The sequence below is a fragment of the Arachis hypogaea genome, chromosome 10, assembly GCF_003086295.3.
Source record: "Arachis hypogaea cultivar Tifrunner chromosome 10, arahy.Tifrunner.gnm2.J5K5, whole genome shotgun sequence".
Classification (NCBI taxonomy): domain Eukaryota; kingdom Viridiplantae; phylum Streptophyta; class Magnoliopsida; order Fabales; family Fabaceae; genus Arachis; species Arachis hypogaea.
Window position 1 is genome coordinate 4,675,837 of NC_092045.1, and position 24,419 is coordinate 4,700,255.

At 31.4% G+C, this 24,419-nt stretch overlaps 1 protein-coding gene and 1 long non-coding RNA gene across 7 annotated transcripts; one reads left to right on the plus strand and one right to left on the minus strand.

Annotated features, from left to right (window-relative positions):
* Positions 1–4,921: 4,921 nt before the first annotated feature.
* LOC112714784 (uncharacterized) lies at positions 4,922–16,314 on the plus strand. 4 transcript variants are annotated; one of them, XR_011867040.1, is made up of 10 exons: positions 4,922–5,082; positions 5,218–5,306; positions 8,352–8,457; positions 8,611–8,737; positions 8,935–8,994; positions 10,279–10,350; positions 12,266–14,366; positions 14,470–14,850; positions 14,950–15,059; positions 15,957–16,314. It is a non-coding gene; the product is annotated as an uncharacterized lncRNA (long non-coding RNA). The 4 variants fall into 4 exon arrangements; XR_011867041.1 differs by having other exon boundaries at positions 15,661–16,005; XR_011867042.1 differs by lacking the exon at positions 8,935–8,994 and having other exon boundaries at positions 4,938–5,082.
* LOC112714782 (MADS-box transcription factor 23) lies at positions 13,884–23,935 on the minus strand. Of its 3 annotated transcripts, XM_072205670.1 has the most exons (9): positions 23,800–23,935; positions 23,353–23,590; positions 17,264–17,342; positions 15,635–15,696; positions 14,902–15,001; positions 14,762–14,803; positions 14,595–14,675; positions 14,291–14,445; positions 13,884–14,201 (listed from the first exon to the last, which is right to left on the minus strand). In XM_072205670.1, the coding sequence occupies exons 2-9, from the start codon at positions 23,532–23,534 to the stop codon at positions 14,186–14,188; spliced, it is 717 nt and encodes a 238-aa protein (XP_072061771.1). In that variant the 5' UTR covers positions 23,535–23,590; positions 23,800–23,935; the 3' UTR covers positions 13,884–14,185. The 3 variants fall into 3 exon arrangements, with proteins under 3 accessions (XP_072061771.1, XP_072061770.1, XP_025622236.1); XM_072205669.1 differs by having other exon boundaries at positions 13,928–14,445; positions 15,635–15,687; XM_025766451.3 differs by having other exon boundaries at positions 13,928–14,445.
* Between the last annotated feature and the right edge of the window lie 484 nt (positions 23,936–24,419).

Sequence of the window (24,419 nt, forward strand, 5' to 3'; positions counted from 1 at the left end):
GTAAATTAGTAATAGTTAATGATTTGACTAATAATTTGATATGTTTTTGTAGAGTTCACGGTATTTGACATGTGATCACTCACTTCCTTCAAATCGGTATAATGATAGGGTTGAAGAGCATTTACGGTTTAACGATTTCTTGCATGTTTCCCAAATTAGAGTAGTTTAATGTTAGAAAGCACTGGTAAATGCTCTAGTCGAAAGGTGGCGTCCAGATACACATATCTTTCTCCTTCCTGTTGGTGAATGTGTTGTGACACTGGAAGATGTTACTGTTATTCTTGGTCTTCCAATAGACGATCTTTCAGTCACAAGAATGACTATGAGTAGTTTTAAAACCTTAGAGGCGGAGTGTTTGCAGCAATTTGGGGTTGCATCGAGAAAGTTAGACTGTAGAGCAAACTGCATAAAACTGACGTGGCTTCGAGATCTAAAAGAACGATTACAGTTGGTTGAAGAAACCAGCATGCAGAGGTACGTGAAGTGCCACATTATGTTATTATTTGGTACAGTCTTATTTGGTGACAAGTCTGGAGCATCTGTGCACTGGAAGTTCCTGCCTTTGCTTCGTGATTTTGACAATATCAGACAATACAGTTGGAGATCTGCATGCCTGGCACACCTGTACAGGTCATTATGCAGGGCATCTCATTTTGAATACAAGAAAATCGATGGTCCGCTAACACTTCTGCTAACCTGGGCTTGGATCCGTCTCCCATATCTAGCGTCGGTTCCTCGGGAACCCCGCAATTTTTTCGCTTGCAAACAGGTAACATTATCTTACACTTACATCTCATCTTCATATTTAGAATCCAATTGTGTTAATGAATTAAGTCATATTAGGTGGCGTAACTGGGAGCGTGGAGACCGATGCTTTAGGTATCTTACGTTTGAACACTTTAAGAAGGTGTTGAATGATCTCCAAGAAGGCCCAGTGTGTTGTCATTAAAGAAGTATTTGATTCGGGTTTAGTGTTAATGTTATTTGGGTTGTAATCATCTGTTTTCTTTATTTTTCATAGTTTGTGTGGCTTGCTTATGCTGTTGATTGCATTGATCCGGATATAATTCCTGCAGACATCTACATGCATTCGGTTGTGTGGAGTGCTACGGTGCCGTTAGTGTCTTTTGAAATCATTAAGTGATGTAACCGATAGGTTTAGGCGACAGTTTGGTTTTGTTTAGGAAGTTCCTCATCAGTAACGGAATCTAGACAAGGCACACGGAATGGTCCCGACTGGTCCTAAAAATTTTGACTGAGCCACGGCCACGACTCATTCATTTTGGGTGATGTAGTGGATAAACAGGTATAATCACGTTCTTACTGAGCTTCTCGTGCCTCCACAGCATCCCTTGGATATTTACATGTACTGGTACCGTGCAAGATATGACAACCACTTGAACTTGTCGAATCGTGTGGGTCAAGAGAATGATAAGGGTAATCAAGTTATGGATGATGACAATGAAGAACATGAGCCACAGTCACCGCCACCTCCACCTCCACCTACACAAGACAAGAACAATCGTAATCCTCAAACTCATATGTACCTCAAACACAGTTTATCACATCATATCCAATACATCAGCAGTATTGGGGTACTCCACAGCTTGACTCAGGAGATGGAGCATCTTTTAGCCAGTTCCTTGGGTTCATGGCTACAGAAGTAGGCCAATCACAGTATGGCCATCAGCCTGATATCATGGCTGGTAGGTATTTCTTGGACATGACCAAGCTCTGTTACTACGGGCCACAGCTACATTGATGGATTTGTGTCGGTCAGAGATTAGTCTCACACCATCCCGAGTCACTACATGTTGTCGCAGGTTACTCAGAAAAAAGTGCCACGCATCAGAAGTCTCTCCCTCCACAATAGCAAATGCAATTGAGACGATATTGTTGTTACCATCCTGTGAAACTGCAACCAACAGACAACCTTTATACTTTCCATACAAGTGAGTCCCATTTACTTGGACAACTGGTTTATAATGTCTGAATGCTCTAATACAGGGGTAATAACTCCAGAAGACTCGATGCAACACCCGGATATCAGTAACCAATGTTATCGCATTGAAATGCAGGCATAGTCTCAAAATGGACAACTGTTGATGGCTCCTTATGACACATGGCCTCAATCTATATAGGCAAAGCTTCGTACGATACTTCCCAACCTCCAAATATTTTTTTCACTAACTTTTCCTTAGCCAACCATGCTTTCCGATAGCTGATGGTGTAATTGAATTTTAACTGCACTTCCGTAATAACTGATTTCACCTTTATCGAGGGGTCAGCCTCAACCAACGACTTTATTACTTCTGCAATTGTGTTCGAATTCAGCTTCGAATGATCCTGAGAAATGGTTGCTTTATTGCAAGTGTGACTACCATTATACCTCCTTATAACCCAACGGTACTTTCTGCTGATCATGCTAACCCTGATAACCAATCACAACCTGACCCATACTGCGTACACTTGGCATAAAATGCCAGCGGCTCCAACTCATACACCTGATAATCTACACCTCTTCGGATAGTATAATCTTTCATCGCCTTAATAACAGCTTACCGGGAACTGAATTCCATTCCCACAACAAATTCACCATCTGCGACAACAGAAATTTCTGCCACAATGACAGTCGTAGCATAAATATTTATTACACAAATATTTAATAAGTGCAATTAAAAGTAAATCAATACTCACTACATCAAACTTAATATAATTAATAATATTAAAAATATAAGCACATAAATAAATACTAATTAATAAACACTAATTAATATTTAACTTAATCAATAACTAACTACAAATAATATTATTAACTAAACAAACACACAAATAAATGCTAATTACGTATATTATCACATGTCACGTAACTATTTGGTCACATCGATCAATATAAATTATTATAAAATTCTAATCCTTCGTGTATATATATAGGCAATTACATACGTGCATTCGTATACTCTGAAAATTCCGGAGCATGCATGGCTTTCAAGTCCAAAACTCTCATGAAAGACGGCTCCTCAAACAGATGTTCGTTTGCGAGTGCATTTGCCACGTCAGTCACATTTGGTGTCATAGTGCCGTCACCTTGGTCTTCGTCTTCGTCTGGAACAACAACTTCGTAATTGCTTTCAAACTCTTCCTCACCGTCATTGTTGTAATCTTCCTGTTCAATATTTCGGTCGGCTTTAGACTGTTCGAATTCAACATACACCTCAATGAATGATATCTGAGCGCGACTTTCAATGTACATTGAAAACATCTCTTGTATGCTCGCTTTATCAGTTACATATTTCGTTTGAAATTGAATGAATCCACCAAATACTGGTATGAGACCTGTATAAAATACATGATATTCTCCTAGACAACCCAGATTCTATCTTCTCACAAATCAGACCTTTTAGTTTCTCGAATGAGATTGTGAATGGAATAACAATATCTAACGGATTTTCACAAATAAATTTCACTCCTTCAACTGTTTGTAACAAAATCTGACCGAAATAATATACTTTGAGTAAGACTCTATCATCTATTTTTCTCACTCACATGAATAAACTTCACACTCAAATTATTTTCCTTCGTTCGAAAGAACAGAAAAAAATAGATAGAGGTGCTGAGGGAAGAAGACGATGAATTGAACTGCTCTAATCAGTCCAATACGAGCTACCCACACTTATATAATGTTTAAAAAATATATTATAATCAACTCGGACCCAACAATTATCTTTAACGTATTCAAAAAAATATTTATTAACCAAATTCGGACGGTCTGATTTGATTTTAGAAAAAAAAACTAATCGGACGGTTCGATTAGTCATTCCTAAAATTCAAAATTTTCTTCCCTTATAACTCAGAGCATCCGATTTAATTATCCAATTTTTTTTTACATAAAATTCAGATGGTCCAATTTCTTTTACCAGATGTTAGCAAAAATGGTCCCACATCTATTTATAGCACTCCATATTTTATATCAATGCATAACACACATATGGCTGATATCTAAAATAATGAGGCCCTTATCTTATCCATTTAATAAAAGCCTCTTGTGGATCAAAATATCCAGTGACAAACTTTTATTAAAAAAAAATATAGATAGGGTGCACAAAAAAATTACACTAACTTTTGTATATAATTTTAATCTTAATGTAGCATCACACATAATAATAAAATAATAGAAAAAACTAACATACCACATTATTTTTAATTCCAAAATTAGTGCTTATGAAATATGACTATCTGAAGACTAAAATTAATATAAGACATGATATAATGATCGATGTAAGATGTCCTACCTTTTTCAAATATTAAAATATAATATAAACGAATAAATAATGCATATAATAATGAAAATAATATATCTTAAAATTATTAGTAAAATAAATTAAAAATATGTAAATGGTATCATTTTATTTCATTTCATGATATGATGAGAAGGATGGAATAGCAAAGTGAACATTTTGACTAGTTATAAATACATTTGTTAAGGATATTTAAGATAGAAAATTTTAAAGTTTGTAAGATGATAATTTGGGATTAAATTGTTTGAAAAATTTTAAACCATTTAAAAAAAACAATAACATTGAGTTATATAATTATATATTTTTCTCTTTCTTCTTGTGAAAAAAAAAAGTTATGTTAAATTATTTTATGAAAAAATGTTAGGTGAACAAATTAAACTAATAAAGTCTAATAATTTTTTTTCTTTTTGCATACCTTTTTAACTAATCTTTATTAAAATAACAAATTATTGAATTAACTTAATTAAATTTAATTATCAAAATAATTTAATCATATAACATGATGGTGATTTTATTAAGAAAAATACAATGTATGGTGAGTGCGAATCCAGAACCGACAGCTGTCCAGGGACAAGTTATTCCCTCCGCTTCCTATTTGCTAATAATTTAATGCATTCTAACTTAGATATTTTTTTCTCTCTCTACCACGTTGCCGCTTCCTTACATTCTATTATTGCAATTTGCAACCCCCCTCATCATACCTTTCTTCACACCACACCAAAATTAACGCTGTGCAGCAATTCAATCAATATAATGCTCAACACACACATGAATATTTAACAAAGTAATTAACCATTTATTTCTTGCTTTGTTTCTCTCCTACTTCAACTACACACTCTATCAAGTATCGACCTTCCTAATTTCTTTCTTTTTCTTCTGTCCTCTAAGCTTACGGTTTCATTTGCTTATTCTGAAACAGGTTCATGTAGATGCTGGTATTATATTATACGGAGATCAACGAAGAAAATACTACATACATGGAAAATGATCTCGTTTTTCTTTTCATTAGTAAGTAATAGTCATGATAATTAGTAATTACTCTATATTTACATGTCTCGTTTTTCTTGATAGGGTTTGCTATTGTATGTGTACTGTATGTCCAGGTCTTTCTTTAATTGGCTTCATTTATTATTCTTATATTAATTGATTTTTTTAATTTATTTAGATCGTAGTATCTTAAGAGTAAATCCATATGTTGAGGTCAATATATTTCTATAAATTAAACACTACTATATTTTTAATAACGTTGTTGTGTATTAAGATATAAATGCTTAGAGAGTGTAGCTACTAGCTAGGATCCTCTTCAATTGGGTTTGTTTGGGATCCTCGTCGTTCATTTTAGATATTGTTAGTATTAGTATAGTCACTTAACTAAGCTTCGGTTGTGGGTTTTTGGTTTGCGTTTTCAGTTAAACATACATAAAAGGAAGAGTAACGATAAAGAACCATTGAAAATTATTATTTTTAGTGATTAATTAATTATTATTATTTAAAAATATGAGTTAAAATATATTGTTAGATTACTAAACTAAAAAGAATTGAATTAATGATTAAAAATGATAAATTTGGATCTTTTAAATTTTAAATTTTATTTTAAAGAGTAAAGTTTGACCTCTTACATTTGAATTGTTTTTTCCTCATATTTTCTCTTGGTTCCACTTATAAAATAAATAGTGAGAGATCAAATTTTATTTTTTAAAATGAAATTCAAAATTTAGAGGATTTAAATCAAAAAATGATGCCATTATAAAAAAAGAAGGAAATTTGCTTGTAATTAAAACTAGACGATTTAGTTAAAGAAATAAGCTGTCCAAGTTCATCGTACTTTAGAGGCGATCTAAGCCTGGATCTTGTCGGGTAAAGTACAGGTTTATTTTGTTGACGGACAAAAAAAATTGAGACATGTACTTTTTAATTTTCCCTTTTCTTGGATATATATAGTTATTGATGAATAGTTGTTTATCAACGTTATTAAGGTTGTGTTTCTATTCTCTTCATTCTTAGATATAGAAGTAAAATACATATTGTACAAAAACATTTAGTTATTATCATTATTAAATAAATTAAACCACATAAGTTTTGAGATGTATTATATAAGTAATTTAAAGTAATCCAACAATATATAATAACAAAAGAATTTAAAGTTTAACACATACAATAAAAAGAGAATTGTCCAACAACTAACTTTTACATATTGTACTTCTCTTAAGTTTTACACTTGCGGTTTTGCAAGTTTTTGTCTTATATATTAGAATTTAATTTTTATGTATTTATAATATAAAATAATTTTATACATATATTTAATTATGTATTGTTGTATTAATAAAATAACTATATTTTATACTTAATCACATAAATAATTATTTAAAAAAAAATATATAATTAAATAATTATTGTATAAAATATTTTACATTATTAGTATATCAAAATTAAACTCATATATTTTAAATCACTTAATTATAAAGTTACAATAACACTATACTCTATATACTATACAATGTAGTTATTTTAACATAAAAATAAATTTTAATTTTAGTATACATGCCGTTATTTAATCAAATTTATGTGTATAAATAATTTTTTAAATAATGTTTTATATTGTTTTATTAATGTAGTAATATACTAATATACATGATTAATTCTCTGTATAAAATATTTTTATATTGACAATTGTAGGAAAAAATATAAATATTAAATCAATAAAAATATTAGATTATTTTTCCTTACCTTGATTTTTAAGTTTTACCTTTTTATTTAGCAGATGATGATTTTTAGATTCATTATTTGGTTATATAAGTTAATAAGTTAATTACCTACTACTATATACATAAATATACAACGATTGACATTTTTCACAAAATCTTTATTTACAGATCAAAGGACGATTTTATGATAATTAATACTAATATCCTTAGCACACATATGTCTACATAATTGAGAGTTTAACTAATGATCTCTTATTTGATCTAAATCATCTCTAGCTTGTTAACAGTTTAACTAATGATTTCTCTATTGTTCTATTAATTAGCACATCTTAAAAACAAACTATTTCTAATAAGAAACAAGTTTAATTTTTTTGGTGATTAAACAAGTTTAATTTGATATGCTTGAAATGATTGTATTATATATTTTTTTTCCTTTTATTAAATTGACATTTAGATATTTTATTTGTGTTGATGAAGTCGAACTTGCTAGGTATATTTCTAAAGTACTTGCAAAAGGTTTTCGATGTCAAAAATTAGTAAATATTTAAGAGATATAATAATCACATAAATATAAAATATTAGAGAATAATTTATAAGATATACAAAATTAATAGTAATAATTAACACTTCATTTTATTATTTTACAAACTTTTTCATTTAAAAGATCTAAATTCATATAAAAATATTAGATATTATAAAATTTATAAAACTTGTCATATGACCTCTCTTATTTAGATGTAAAAAATGCTTACTTTTTATAGATATAAGATTAAAAATGACATTAATATTATAATTATTTAGTTATTAAATCAATAATAATAGTAATTAACTTCATCAATTATAAATTTTAAATACGAAATAATTAAAGTCAAATTATAATCATCTTGAATAATAGATGAAGAGGCCATCTTTCCTTTCCAATTTATCCTGTGTCCATATGTTTTTCTTTGGTTTAATTAGTGTGTTGGTTTCTGTATTCGTACTAAATTTTTAATTAAATTTTTATATTTTTTAATTTTATAATTAAGTTATTTATAGTATAAAAAATATTAAAATTAATTGAATATTTTTTTGTAAATTAAAAATATTTATAATTAAAAACTTAATTAAATATTTAACTATATATATTTTAAAAGAAATATTTTATTAGTCTTAATCTTTTTTATATGAAAAAGATATAACTATAAAATTAAAATAATATAAAAATTTAATTAAAAAATATATAAAATAAATTATAAAAATTAATATAGTAAATAAATCTTTTTCTTTTAGTTCAAGCTTAAAAATAATTAAAAAACTTCCAAGTGTACCAAAAAGTAATTGTTAGATGCGTGCCAACCACGTGCAGAAAGTGTTGAGACTTGAGAGCAATGGGGCGATTGGGCGGTGCCCGTCTGGTAGCGCTTGATGAATTGACAAAATTACCCTCTTCATGCGCTCTGATTGGCTAAGAAGTAAGAACCCCTTCCTTCGTCTTAAAAGATATATATTTGGTGCGAGAGTGACGTGGCAAGTTGTGCGCTGCCGGCTGTGGGTGCGTCACTGCTTACTACTCTCTCCTCTTTCCTCCCAAAGCCTAACAAACTACTCCTCTTCACGTTTTCCAGCACGCGAGCGGTTCTCTCTTGACTCTTCACTTCTTCTTCCTCCTCCAGCGTAGCTCCACCTCTCGCTCGTTTTTCACCAGATCGTGGTGATGTTTATCTCAACTTTTCTCATCGCCGCGATCTCTACGTAAGCTATTATTCTTCTTGCCTAACATGCATTGATTCTCGCTAGGTTTTGATTATTTTATTCTTTATCCGCTGGTTGCACTTCGTTTCTGTTTTTATTCATATGAATTCTATGCGGTTTTGCTTTTTTCAATCAACATTTTATGTGAAGCCGCTCATCGAATCGGTAATCTGACTTTAGGTGCCGTTGTTTTGTAGTGATTTGATCTCTCGCTCGCTCTTCCTCGTTTTTCAGATTTTAATTTTCGCTCCTTGAAGGTGATCCAGCTTGATGATGTTATTTTGTAATAATTTTGCCTGCGTGTGTGTCGTGGTGGCATGATTGTCTTTTTCGGCGATATAAATTGTGTTTGTTGAGTTGTTGCTTGAAGTACTGAATTTGAGGTGCTTAGGTTAATGAACACGGTTGGAATAATAAGCAGATGCCGAATCAAATTCGGTAGTTACTTGTTAGAGTGCATGGCTTCGTGAATTTGGTTGGCTTCTGAGCTTTATTCATATGGATTGTGGATTATTTAATTGAATCAGTAGATTTTCATCATGAGCAAAGTCACACAACCCTAAGAGCAGCTGTTCTTTGGTGTATGCATTGCTATTACGAGTTGTAGTCTTTAAGTTTGAATTAATTGATCATTTTGTTAAGTGGTTTTTCAATAATGATATAGAGCATAAGTAAAGTGCAATATCATAACAGTGCAATAGTGCAATTATATAGTTGAGCCATACTCTTGACTCTTGATTATATGCTACTGCTAGTTTAGTTGGTTAAAATCTTAAAATTTATATTCATGTATCCATTTAGTGCATTTTGAGAATTGTTAGGGGAGAGAGGAAAGAAAGAAAAGAGGACCGAGGTTTGAATCACTTATACCTCTAGTACTTCAAACTTTTATTTGATCTTTACTTGTCTAAAAATAGGATCTTCGTCAAACTGCTTACAGCTGTTACTGTCAATCACATTAAAGACTTTATTGCATAGTGGGAAATCTTGATATGTATGGGAAGAAACTTATTCCATTTCTTTATAAATAATCCTTCCACATCCTCAAAATTATGATTTATTGTCTGTAGGGGAAAAAATGAAGGGTGAAAAGGAATCATATTTCCACTCTATTGCATATACGTGTTGGATTTTTTTGGCAAGTATCACCCTTAACGTGCGATAGGATCAATATCCTGTCCTATGGTGCCTTAACTAGGTGCAATGTTACCTTTTATGCCGAATGTGAATATCAAAACTTTAAACAAATTTAGTTGAACCCTTGCTATGAAATATAGCTTCCGTCTAGTGCTTAAGTGATTGCTTTCTGATTCCGATTTTCTTAAGGCTCTGATCTAACTGTAATAGTTCTTTTTATTGCAAAAGAGAAAGTACATTCTAGGGTCTGATTTTTTCTATGCTCATCTACTAGCTCGTGCATCTTTTCATATCTATAATTTTAATATTTAGTTATATTATAATCATTGATAAGAAATTATGATCCCCCTTCTTTTTATTCTACTGCAGAAAAGATTCATTATGAGTTGCATTGTTGTCTTCAGGTTGGCTGGCTGTATGATCACAACAATGGTGAGGATCTTACCTTCACATGTCAGTGGTTTCGTCTATTAATGGTATGACAGTTCTAAACTTTATATAGCAAGAAAGACTGCGTGATCACAACATGGTGAGGATCTTACCTTCACATGCCAGCAGTTTTGTCTATTAATGGCATGACAGTTTCTAAAACTTTATCTATATAGCAAGAAAGGAAGGTTGATGAACCACCATTTGTGATAAGCTCTTGACCAGTTAAACTAAATTGAATTATCTATGTATCAAGAATTAACAAATAGATTATTTGTGGTTTCCAGTCTTAAATGGCTGAAGCTTATAATTGGTAAATTAAATGGATATAAAATGCATATTTTCAGGGTTTTAGATATATTATATTTCATATATACAATTGCATTTGGCGGAAGCATCATTAAAGCTTAAGGGTATGATCGGGAAGGAGTGCCTTAGAGAGATTTGGGATAGCCCCTATCGTAGATAAGATGGTGGAATATCATCTTAGGTAGTTCAGACACATGTAGCAAGAAGACTTGTAGAGGCCTGGTAAGGAAATCAGATCAAATGTATATTCATGGAGTCTTGGAGAATAGGTCTTTGTTTAACCATAAGGTAACTTTATGACCTGGAGGTCAGAGGTTCAAATCTTGGAAATATCCTCTATTTGTGAGAATAAGGCTATCTACATTTTCCCTTTTCAGACTATATGAAGTGGAAGTCTCGTGCACTTGGCTGCCATCTTTCAGTTTGGGATTAAAAGTAAATATGCTTCCAAATGTTGGGTAGATTGCCTGTGTCTCTGGCTATGTAAATTTGTGGTCCAGGGTCAAGATGTAGTTTTCTATCAATGCAACTAAATCCATTTAGAGTATTTAGAGTGATAGGCTTCTCTAATGAAGCTTGTTAGTGTTGGGCAAGAGAATCTGTTCATGCATAGCCTAGCATAGTTTCTTGACCGTTGGCAAAGTCTTTGTGGAGTTGACAATGATTGGGCAGCAAGACTTTCTAGGTACACTGAACTGTTCAATCATGCTCACACTCCAAATTATGTGATGCATCTGTAGACTTGCACAATTCTTTTGCATTTCGTATGTCCTTATAATTTTTGTTGGACAAATTTCACTATTTGAGGAAATCATTACGTTTGATGGCGAGGCACATTCTCATTCTTGCATTTTTGGCTTTCTCAAAATAGCAAATCTTTATCCTCTCCAAAGTAACAAATATCATGAAGTGGATGGAGTAGTATTACTATATGTGGAAAATAGCATATAAATATATATATTTACCTTTCTCAAAACAGAAAATCTTTGCCCTCTACATGTATTTTCTTTTAATTACATTATCTTCTTTTTTTTCTTTCTTTTTCCTTTTGTGCATATTTTATTCTGTCTGATCCTCGAACCGGTACCTATACAACTTAATATTGTACTTTTCCACTTAAGTGTATAAATAAATGTAGTCTTTATGAGAAAGGTGTTTGTAGGATTTGTATCTTGATATACATGCTTTTGGTTGCCTTATTCTATATATAGCCTCAGATCAGCTGTTTATAATTACAATTTTCGCTACAACATTGTCCTTTATAAACATAATAGTGGAGATGGTAGGCAGGAAGTATTGAGGAAAAACAAACTGGTTTTTGAAAACTGTGCTTTATTTAAAGGAAAAACCTGCTGTGTATTGATCAAGTTTCAATGTTTTCCCTGCTCACATTAGCATAACATATAAAGTTCGCTTTATATTGCCTGTCCCCTGTTCACAAGTCCCCAATCTTGAATTTTTCATAAAGTTAGAATTCCATTTACTCTTGGACTTCTGCTTTTTCCTAAATTCTAATGAGGACTTGAAGTTAACTATCCTTTTTCGGTCCCATTGATTAATATCATTTTAAAATGTGTAATCTTAATAGCTTAATGCTGTGAGGGATACTTTCTGTGTTTACTTCCAAAGCTCATACTGTTCTACAATCATCAGGAGGCATAGGAATAATGTGAATATTTGTGTCTACTGTTGAGAGTTTGGCACTGACAAATCAATAATTTGTTTCTGCTCCGTGCGTGAAATGTCAATTGAGGTAATACAAGTAATTATATTAGGAGTTTTTGTAATTGAGGGTTATCGGTTGACAATCTCGGTTGGCGTAACAGGTACGCACAAAATTGTGGGTTGCTCATATTATAAGTTCCTTTTTGGGAATTCTTCTTACATGGTGCCTTATCTTGAGTGTTCCTGCTTGAAGTTTGCTTTTTTGTGGAATAGAGCTTTATAGCTTATCCAGGGTTGATGCATATCATCTTTCCATATTGCTTCTTGCACTCCTGATTCATCTGCAAGAAGAAGTTTTAGGTTATTGATGGCAATTGCATTCAATTTGTGTTGCGAATAATTCATAAACCATGTGGATCCAGTAATTTGTCTTGCCACTTCTCTTCTTAGTTCCGATATGGTTGTATTTAGCCCTTGATTTGATACTCTTGATTCTAAGTGCTAAACCTTTTGAAAAACTTTGATGGAGAACCTCATATGTTGCATGCCTGTGATGCTAAGTGATAAACCTTTAGAAGACATTTCTAATTTTCTGTCTTGTTATAATTTATACTCACTCTGGTGGGAGTTTCCGCACTTGATATGTAGCTATAACATTAGAAGTCAAATAAATTAGGAAGTCTGCAAAACTTTACACAGAAGCTCATATGATGCATGCTTGTAGAATGCCAAATATTTTCTGACTTAAGGTTAAGAAAATTCATTGTGTGCCATGATCCACTGTGTGCATGCACAGTTGTCACCCTTCCCCCACGGTCACAAAAAAAAAAAAAGGAGTAAAAATAAAATAAAAAATAAAATAAAAAATAAAAAGAAAGAAAGAATAACAGAGAAAGATTATGATTATCTTTGTTGCTATCATGATAGTAGTGATTCACCATATGGCTAGTTTGCTTTGCCTCCTGTAATGCAAATGTTCTGGATGAATGTCAGAAATGACAGCTTCTCTGCGACCCACAGCATCATGTGTGGATTGGTGAATTGTTTTTCATCCCTTATTTCTACTTTAGAATCTGCAGCAGAGTAGGTATGTAGTTGTGGCAACTGTTCCTTCTCTTTTTGTAACATCAGTTATCTTGCATCTATATGAGAAATTGTTGATACTCTTCGGTCATGTGTTTTATGCTTGCCCCAGCAAAGGTATATACCTTGCTTTTAAAAGGTGCCTAAAATCTATTTAAATTTGTTTAGAATCAATGGTAAAAAGTCTTCGATAAAAAATGTGAATATATGTTTTTATGTGCTTCTGTCTGAGAGATTTTCCTACTATCTTTTAGACAACTGTGCTGAGTTGATGTTTGTAGTTGAGTCCTTTATTTCTTCAGGAATTCTATTTTTGCATTATGTAATGGGGTTGGTTTATACAAGATTATTGTGTTTGATTCAGGATATTGGCTCCCTCTTTGTAGTTACCAGTACTGCTAAAAATTTGTTCTGAAAAGACATGATTCATACTTATTACTTGATGCGAAAACAAAAACAACTATGGCCTACATAGTTTCTGTTAATGTTTTATATTGCTGATTGAAGGTATAGGCACAGGTGGTGGTGTTTGGAATTCCATTCCATTGATTTTAACAAATGTAGAAATTATATAAAACATTACCAGGCACAGTGGTTGATATCTTTATTGCATAAAATTTACATAGGTAGTCATTGTCTGATCCTTGAAGGCAATGCAAGCTTCTAGATAGATAATTGCATACCAATGTGCTTTGTATTGTTGCATCAAATAAATGTGATTGTTGAAGTACAAGATCTCACTGATAAAAGCTTCATTATAAGTAGTACAAGTTGTTGACAGCAGCTCAGAAATGGTAATCATCCACGATTCTTGAACAGTTTTTGTTATTGCAGCTGCAGTCTGATGCAGAAATTTGGTTTCTAATTTTAACGAAATTATAAAGTAAATGTATAGAAAAGAACTGTGTTATTATTGGTGTGAGGAAATACCCCAGTTTCATTGCTTTGGCAGGTGGTTCAGTGTATTGAGTCTCTGGCTGGCTTAGTTGGAGACTGATAGGTGCAAGTAAGTCATATCCATTTCCGATAGTGTATGGAGGATTGGATGCTGCATTTTCTCCATTTGTACTCCTTGCTTCATAAACCTGACATGAAAATCTTCTTTTTAGGTTTAGCTATAGTGAAGCTGAAGGCGTTAACTTAAAGATAAATAGTACGCCTAAGAAATGCCTGGAATCTGTTTTGGATGAACAACAGATTCATAAATTATGAACAGAGTTTCTTCGTCAGTTACCTTTTTTAGCTCTGCATTTTCTTTTTGCAAGAATTCCATCTTTTTATAGAGTTCTACATTTTCTTGATGAATGAGATTTCCCTACAATGGTGTTAATGGAAGTTTGTCATATTTGGGAAAGCCTAAGTCAAGGCATGTAAAGAGAAAAAATCGGAAATATCTGAAACCTTTTGGTGTAGTTCTTTAATCTCATCTGTGAAAATTTGATCCTACAGGGAAATAATGATGTAAGGTCTTGAACATGCAGTCAAAAAAGGTGAAATTTTAAACTAATTGAAGAGATATTATTTGCACCAACTCATGATACCTTTTTCATGCGAACACCCTTTAAACTCATCTCCAGTTGATTTTCAAGATTTTGTAGTTCTTGAACGCCCAGTCCAGAAAGCTCTTCGCCCATCAGTTTCCTGCTTTTACGAAGAAATATATGAAATGCCTTATCTCGTTTTTGGAAAATTTCATAAGGTTTGGACTCTTGCTAGCTAGAGTTATTGAATTTACTAAGTTTTTGGATTAGCAGTACACATTTCAATATAGTGGTTTTGTTGACAAAGTTTCATAAGATTTTATCTGTTGTGATCGTGCTATTGATTAACATTTTGTTCAAAAGAGTGTTAGAATCTCATCATAGCTAAGAAACAATGTGGAATATTATACTACTTAGTTATTATCAATATGATATTCTTTCAAAATTGCTTCTAATTTATTGTATTTTCCTTAGGGACTAATTGAACCTCCTCCAAATTATTGATTTGTGTGGTTGCTGAGGTATTTGACTTACTAATTAAAAGACTACTAGGGATACTTTCTAATAGGTGCAAAGTTTATGCATGGGGATGCATGGGAGGGAGTAGCGGATAGGAAGCAAGGATGGATATTGTTTTTAATTTTTGTTGAGGTTTAGGAAGGGGTGGGGAAAGGCCGATGATATCAGTAATTGTGTCAATGTTCTAGTGAAGTTTTTATTTGCGGGAGAATGTGGTATAACCTAGATTTTTTCTTGCTTTAAGTGTTATCTATATTATTTAACTGTTTGTTACCTGTGGCATTCTTGCAAGTGCTGCAGTTGTTGCCTCAAGCTTGCAGCTTCTCTCTGCCAAAACTAGCAAGTAGAAATACAGATGTCAAACGTATATTGTACTATTATTACAAAAATGGAATATTTTGAATGCGAGAATTGTTAGGTAGTAAATGTGAGGACTAAAATATGGAGAAGTAACAAAAAGGAGTGCTCTTCAGGCAAAACTAATCTAAGCCTGGGTTGCATGTTGGTCTCTTTTTAGTAGAAATGCAATCTATGGTTTGCTTACTTTGTAATGTAAGTGAATTCTAACTTCCCAAGTATTGGTGTTCACCTTGTAGGAGATTCATTATTGGCTCAATCAGAGTAAAATCTATGATCTACGCTTCTTATGTGTTTTGTCAAGTGGATTCTCTGAACTTGTAACCCCAACCGAGATGTTCTTGTATGGTTATAAGTCTAACACCTCATGGTTAGGCATACAATAAAAGTGAATATTATCAGCTTAATACACTTGCTTGTTTATCGATTCCACCAACTTAATTGTGTGCCTATATAAGGAGTCAAAATGTGTCCATTCATGGATTTCTCATGTAATATATCAAGTCAGTTAACTATGTATTACAATTCAGAAAGTATGTAATTTTCTATGGTAATTACATAAAAACCTACGTGCAGTAATGGTGGTTGGATGCCTAACAGGAGGGTCTCAAAAGTTGTGTTGTGTTTCTTGACCAATCAAAAGAGAACCTGCATTTTCCTTATTGCTGTCATGAGCCATGCTATGAGTACACTATCTGTGTGCGGAGGCTGAGGTTTTGACAGGACTTCGTGTGTGAGGGTTTGTAATACTCACTATATAACCGGGGAGGGCTATTTGTTTGCAAATACAGTAATGCTTGATTTGTGCAGCTAATCATATCTGTTGAGAGGTTCATGCAGGTGGATAAGATAATCCTTGGCATACTAAAGCTCAGACTGAGCATATGCATGTGAGGTGCTACTATCAAATGGCACTAGTATTTAGCTTTATCAAGATAGCAGTGTCATATCAGGTATAGCCGTTTAGGGTCTCTGAAACACTTCCATATGTGGGCATGAGACATGATAATGACTGTCATTCTATTGGGGGACATCAAGGCGATGAATCCATGGTATAACTTAAATGCATGCTGTACTACCTAAGTCATATTTCTACGGTTTAATGTTACCCCCTGCCAATTTGTCATAAAGCTTGTGAGGTTTAGGGTTAAGGAGAGTTTTGCCAAAGGTGGTGGTATGTGGGCATTATTAGTCTCTTTGGTAGCTTTTTGTATCTTCTCCTGCAAAATAACAGTGATATTGCTGTTCGCAAAGTACCTAGGATTTGAGCAAGAATATGTGTGCCAAGAAGTAAACAACTGATATTATTATTTAGTTCAGCTGGTAATTCCTTTTCTTTTCTTTTGTTAAAACAACTCCTTTTCTTTAGCCTCTTCTTTTCCTTCCAATATATGGAATGCGTCTTGAGTTGCCTATTATGTGAAACTTGGAAAGTATTTCAAGTCTAACATATCTAATAAGGAAACAAAGAAGGAAATTAAGTATAGTGAGGAGCAAAAGTTTGAACTGCTGAATGCTACTGGAAGAGAGGTGCGTGTGCCATTACCTTGACTTCCGAAGCTGGATTCATCAGCTGATTATGTTCTTCCTTAAGCTTGTTGTAGCGTTCAATAATTGATTTCATGCTGTCATACACGCGAAGTTCAGTACAAGAGCATATTTGCAACTTTTAAGTGAAAAGGAGAATTTTCAGCAAATATAATCCACACTGAAACAGCAAAGATTATAGTGCAAAATGAACAAAAAGATCACTTATTCACTCGTATAATTGTGTTGACAGTAGTAGTAATTTCACACGCAGTTCTTGTGTTTGTCATACCACTAATGAAGGGAATTGAACAGACATATGACGGTGCCTGTTTAGATATCCATTGTACGGTGAGTTGGTAATGTATTCTTCCTGAACATGACACCCTAATCTAGGCGGAGCAAAATAATTTATATGCTACTGATTCAGTCTAACAAGACTTGGAAGTTCATTGTATTCAAGAATTAATTTACTGGCTTATTATGGGATGCATATATAACATTTAGGATGCCTGATGAATTATTCATGATTTTTCAAGGGATTATTCTATCATAATTTCCTGTTTGCTTTACGGTATTTTTCTCTCTTAAAATTTTGTGAAAGTTGCTAGAAAAGTGATAGCAAAACGATTTTGTTTCTTATTTGTATTATATTTTTCAAAAACCGCTCTTCTCACTGGATGCATTCTTATGTATCAAATGATAATAAGAATAATATATTCTTGACAAATACCACAAGACTAAATATAACCGAGCAAATACACTAAATGTTACGAAGAGAACAAAGATTTGGGACTTGGGCGACCAGACAGATCATATAAAATATCTACAAATAATGGGGCATAGTAGCATATGTATACTACAAGAAAGAGGTTGAGTTCAGAGAAAATATCAGTCGAAAGATCAACCTAACTATCTTTAAAGGCGATTATAACTGGATTAGCAATTTTATCTCGTCTCTAGTAGCATATAAGGGGTACGGGATACTTTCAGAATTCCGAATATATAGATGTTGCTCACGATCGAGCTCTAAGGTTGGAAATATTCGACTCAGTTTAATAAACATGCTTAACTCTCTGGTCTAATTGTCAACTTGAGCTTATCTATTTAGCTTATTCGGCTACTGATTTGTTCGATTAAGAGTAGTTTACTGGTTAGTTTGACTCACTCTTAACCCCTGTTTGCCACACCACGAAGTCAAAAGTTAAACTTCAAACTATATATAGTAGCTCATAAGTTGCGGAATCTTAACAAATGTCAGTGAAAAAATGCTTCATAAACCAAAAAAAAAGTTATTTGTATATATTTATACATATTTTATATATTTTTCTGACTCAAATAATTTACCGTCAAAATAATCCAATCCTTTCATGAACATCACCTATGTATTTTAGTTTACATAGTGACTTACTAGTGATTGATTTATTGTATCCATATAGCATAATTGAATTTGAGTTAGGTGGACAAAATTTTTTAGGGTTGATAAATTAGGATTTTCATAATTGTTTCAACAAGTTATATAGCTCATATAAGTTAATGTTGGTTTGATAAAATTTTTATTTTTAATGAATAGTTTACCAAAGTTAACTTAAAAAAATAATTTTCTAATAGTTATAATAGCTGTGTTTGATAAACCGAACTAAAATTGGTTTTAAATTAAACACAAATAATAATAATTGTATTTGATAAAATAATTTCTAAAATTTAAAATAATCATAATAAATAATTTTTAAAAAATTTTGATCGTAATGGAATTTGACATCAATAATTTAATTAAGGATAAATTTAAATATTTATTTATAAACAAGGTTATATTAGAATTTTAATTTTAAAAATAACAAGCAAATTTTGAAAAGTACCCGCAATTTATTAAAATTACAAATACAAATACATATATTTTTTTTATCAACTACAAACACCTCTTCAAAAAATACAATATAATAAAGTGTTTGGGTTTGATTAGTTCAGATGCACACTCCAATTTTTAGCATAACTTCAAATTGATGTCTTTGTGAGATTAATGTGGAAATTAACCGAGTAAAAAATAGTTTTTGAAGGTACATTTTTTTTGTGTGTCTAAACATGGAAAGAAACAAAGCCTTTGAAAATACATTTACTTATCCAGAATCCTATCTATTCACCATTTCACACAAAGAAAAAATATAATTTTATATAATTTTAAATAAACAAGTTGAGTATTATTACTTTTTAAAGCAACTAATAACTTTCTTGAATTGCTATTTTTATAACTAATTTAATATCCTATTTGGTTTTCATAATATTTGTATCAAATTATATATGAATTCATTTTCTTAATTGACTGTATCATTTATGTTGGTCCAATTCAAAATTGATCTAACTCACTGTCTACTTCTTACTACTATATTGGTACAAGCAATGGTATTTGAATATCAACATGTTGGTTTCAATTTATATATAACATATCCTTGACTGTTGATCTTGTGTGACAATTATGTTTATGGGCTCCATAACGCAAGATCAATGGTTAAAGATACAATATATATAACTTTGAACAGAGAGCTTTAAGTATCACCATTGTTGAACCTAAGCCATCAACATAGCGACTCAACATTCATAGCAACAAGCATTCGGCAAGAAAATCAGAGACAAACAAAACACGATCAGTCCATAAAAGCATCCAAACAAATTGTCGAATGTAAATGCATTAAATAATGTTTCCCTTTAACAGAGGGAAAACAGGAACCTTGTTTTCATTCTAACATTTAACTCTTACTCAAACTTTTAATTTAACCTGTTACAGACTTACAGTGGCCTCTTTAGCCCTAATTATACATATTATTAAAACAAAGGAGGAAATATAAAATTAAAGCGAACTTGATGAGGCAGCATAATCCACCAGATTGTTGACTCAATTCACCACCATACCATATTCTTTCACTGCTTAAGATATGAAAGAATAATGACTTGCATTGCATGCATTAATAATATTTTTTAAGTGCTTATTATTATTTTCTGAATTATGCAAATTGATATCATCAACAATTATGTCGTCTATATCAACACTGGCTAATGAGAAGGTTGGTGACGAATGCAACAACATCCAACAACAACAATAACATGCAACATTAGATGATGGTACCAGTAATTATATGAATTATTAGAGAGTGTCATTATCATATTTCACCTTAAAACCTGTTTAAAGGCGTGTCATGTAATATCGCCAATTCGCCATTAATATTTCTTTTTTCCTTTATCCTTTGATCTCAATAGAATATCTTGTATCTAAACTTTATATTATCATCGATTCAAATAATTCAATTCCACTTAATACAAAAGCTTGCCACAAAAAGTAAGATTAAAAATTTCTTATTAGACAAAAAAAACTTACTACCTTGACATAAATTAGGTGTATCTAGCTCTCTTCTCTTCCTTTTTCCTTTTTTGTTGGGAAAAAAATGATTATTGCAAAAAATGTTTAAATTACTCTGTCAATCTCCATGATTTTACTAAATTTGTAATTAAGTCTCTATAGTTTAAATTTTTTTATTGGATTCTTACACTGTTTTAAATTTTGTAATTAGGCCTGTCATATGCCAAACATTTGACTTAACAAAATATTCTAAAAATGAGAGGACATTTAGGTTTAGGAATTCAGTGCTTTAAGTGTAGGTATTTTCAATTTAAAAAAGAATACTCCCTTAAATTACAAATTTAATACAGTGCTTTAGGATTAGGAATTCAGTGCTTTAATTCTAATATTTTTAGTACAACAAAAATATAATTACGGCATTGAAAATTTTTAAATTATAAAGACTTAATTACAAATTTAATAAAATTATAAGAACATAGAATAATTTACAAATTTTTGAGAATGAGAAAAATAAATTTTCTAAGATGTTTAGATACCAATAAAATTAGTTAATAGAATTTTTCTAAAGAAAAACAATCTAAAAAATTATTATATTCAATCAAACAAAGCTAACTTAACAGATTAAGATCTTTTAAAATGAAAAAATTGATAAAACAATAAAATGAAAAGTTAATCATTATTAAATTAAAATAATAGAATATATATTTTATAAAAGTTACAAATTAAATTTAATAGTAATTAATTCATCACTTTATCGTTTTATTAATTTTCTCACTTTAAAAAATTAAATTCTTTAAGTTTGGTGCTCATTAACTAAGCTATGAATGTTGAGACACTAGCTAATATGTTTTTATCACTCCATTCGAACTAAATATATAAAATCATCTCCAATTCTCATCAACATAAGCCCAATTGATTTCTATTTTTATTTTACTTTTATTTTTAATATCTTCTGTTTTGAAAGTTAAAAAAAATACTAAAAACTAAATCCTAATAAAAAAAATAAAAACAAAAACCAGTCAGACTCTAAATTTTTTATTGTGATTTTATTTCACTAATGTCACTTGTAAAATTTGATATTTAACGTTTTGGTTTATGGTGTATGTAATAGCATGCACCTTTTAGAAAACTATTTAAAAAAAAAAAATACAAGCTTGTTAAAAACTACAACTTTTAAACTATTAGTAAATGTTTGATCCAAACTAATGGTATTAAGTCTTGGGTTTGAATCTCTTGGCTATCCCGGGAGGAAATGATTTTGGATTTGATCAAGAGATATTACCATTAAAATTTGATAAACTTAATATGGATCTTATAAATCCAGGAATCTATGGATCTTATTTGTCTCAATTGTTGATTATTTAGACACATTTACTACTTATTAAGGTAAACATTATATACAGACATAGTTGAGAAAAAAAAAAAAGGACTTCAATTTCTTTTGGTTTCTCACTCTTGAATCCATCACCATGCATTTAAGAGTCTCTATCTTTCTCCTGTTTTTCATATCTGAGATATTTCTTTCTATTTCTACTATGACTGCAAGATAACGAACAATGCAATTATGATTTATTTTTCAGTAAGATTTACATGGTTAGTGAAAATCAATATTAACACTACACCATTTATTAACTCTATAAAATTTAAGTATTTTATTCAAATTGTTGAATTATAATTATCTGTATAAATATTATTTGTACTGATTTTATTTCTAATTTGATATGATCAGTAAGTATATGTGGTCAAACAATTTCTTATTTTTATAAATCTGAACATAGGTGTATTATGTTAATTAAGATGTACATTAACAGTATATCAATGATTTTAGATTAATCTAAAGTTTTATGAAATCATCTACAAAACATGACCTTCTAATCTTATAGATTTTGTTAATAAACATTACACCAAAGCCTATAAAATTGCAATATATGCTAAGATTGCACTCATTATTTACTTATATATGATGATAAAATTGCTATTCTATTATTCAAATTGATTGTTTTAACATCCTATCCAAACAATTATTACCTTCTTTTTTTTGGTATATTAATTGCACTCTTGTTTACAATTTTCAAAAACACCTCATCATCATGGTGTAATTAACTTACTTGAAAGGTTAATTAATTAACCTTAAAGAGTAGTACCAAGAAGGAAGAAAAAGGAGAACATTTCCCAGCATTTTGGAAATTACTATCCTAGATTCCTAGCTTATAAAATAACTCCCTAAGAATCGGTGAGAAGGAAGGTGAAGATGATAATAATAATAATCATCATGTAGAGTTGCACCATGCAAACGCGCATGCATGATTATTATATAATATTAATATTAAGCTGAGATAATTATTATATCAACCTTAGCACTACTATCAAAGAAGAGTCCAGATAAAGGCAAATATGAAAGCAATTAAATTAAACTCATCACAGATACTGAGATACATATTCCTAAATGCAAGTGGCAATATATAAAAATGTTTCATACAGCTAGCACAACTGACTCCCAACCATTAAGTGCAAATATATCTTTAAAACACAATCAATGTGTTCATGTTTAATTAATTATTCACTTTAATTAAAAATAGATATTTTCGCTCAGCAAAAAAATAAAGAAGAAAAGAAAATAAAAAAGAAGAAAAAATTGATAAACTGTAAAATAATTAAGCACACTCAATCACAAATCAAAGAGAAAAAAAAAAGAGACTAAGCAATTATGAATAGTTAATTAATAGTTTTTAATTAATTAATTAATTAATTATTACCTGGTGCTTGCATATTCATAAAGCTTGCTAGTGCTGGAGAACACAATCAATCCAACTTCAGCATCACACAGAATGGACAATTCCTTAGCTTTCTTCAGCAATCCATTTCTTCTTTTCGAAAACGTTACTTGCCGGCTCGTTGAATTGTCGATCCTTCGAATCGCGATCTTTCCTCGCCCCATCGCAATCAATTTTAGGGTTCCTACCTCTTCAAATTAAACACCTCCTTTGATTTGACCTGCTACATCGTGAGTCAACAAATTCATTAACATCTATGAGCTATTTAACTCTCACGGAACTAAGTGGATTAAATCTTTTCGAGATTTTGACGAAAAAAATAATAATCGAATTACATAATACTCCAATTCGCGGAAAAAAGAAAAGGAAAAGTGAATAAACAGCAATAAAATAGTGAACAGTAGTTGAATAAGAACAAAAGTGACTTACTTGAAAATTATAGGAGTGCAGTAATTATTAGTCGCAATAACAAGAAAACGAAGCAAGGAGCTAAAGAAGAAAGAAGACGACTTTTTTTTTCTTCTTTTTTTTGGTGTAAAATGTTCCTCTTAAGAGGAACTATGTGATGCAATTTAATTATGCTTTATATGGAAAGAAAGAAGTAGTTTATTTGGACAGATGTGACACCAATAATCCTCTTATTAGGGAGAAACACAGTGGTTTTGTGAGGGGATTAGTGGTTTTGAAGGTTTAGGTATTCCTTTCCAAGCCCACTCGCCAATTTCCTCACGCGCTACGAAGGTGGCTCAAGGAGCAGAGATGATTGCAAGGGACACGCGTCGAAAGAATAGAGCGCGTGGGGAAGTGTGAAAGGTGGTTAGAGTGTTTCCTAGGACTATAGAAGGGTCCAGGAATCGTGGGGGCCATGTAATGCTGAATAAATGTGTATTCGTGTGACGTATCAGATGGTGCCACGTATTCTATCCAAAACCGAGGGCGCTCTAACTTTTCCTGCTTTTAGGTTTGGCGAAAAGTGTCAAAATGGCACTTCACTCTATTCCCTTTCTATAATTGACAATTCTATCCGTTGAGAGTAACAACACACTATT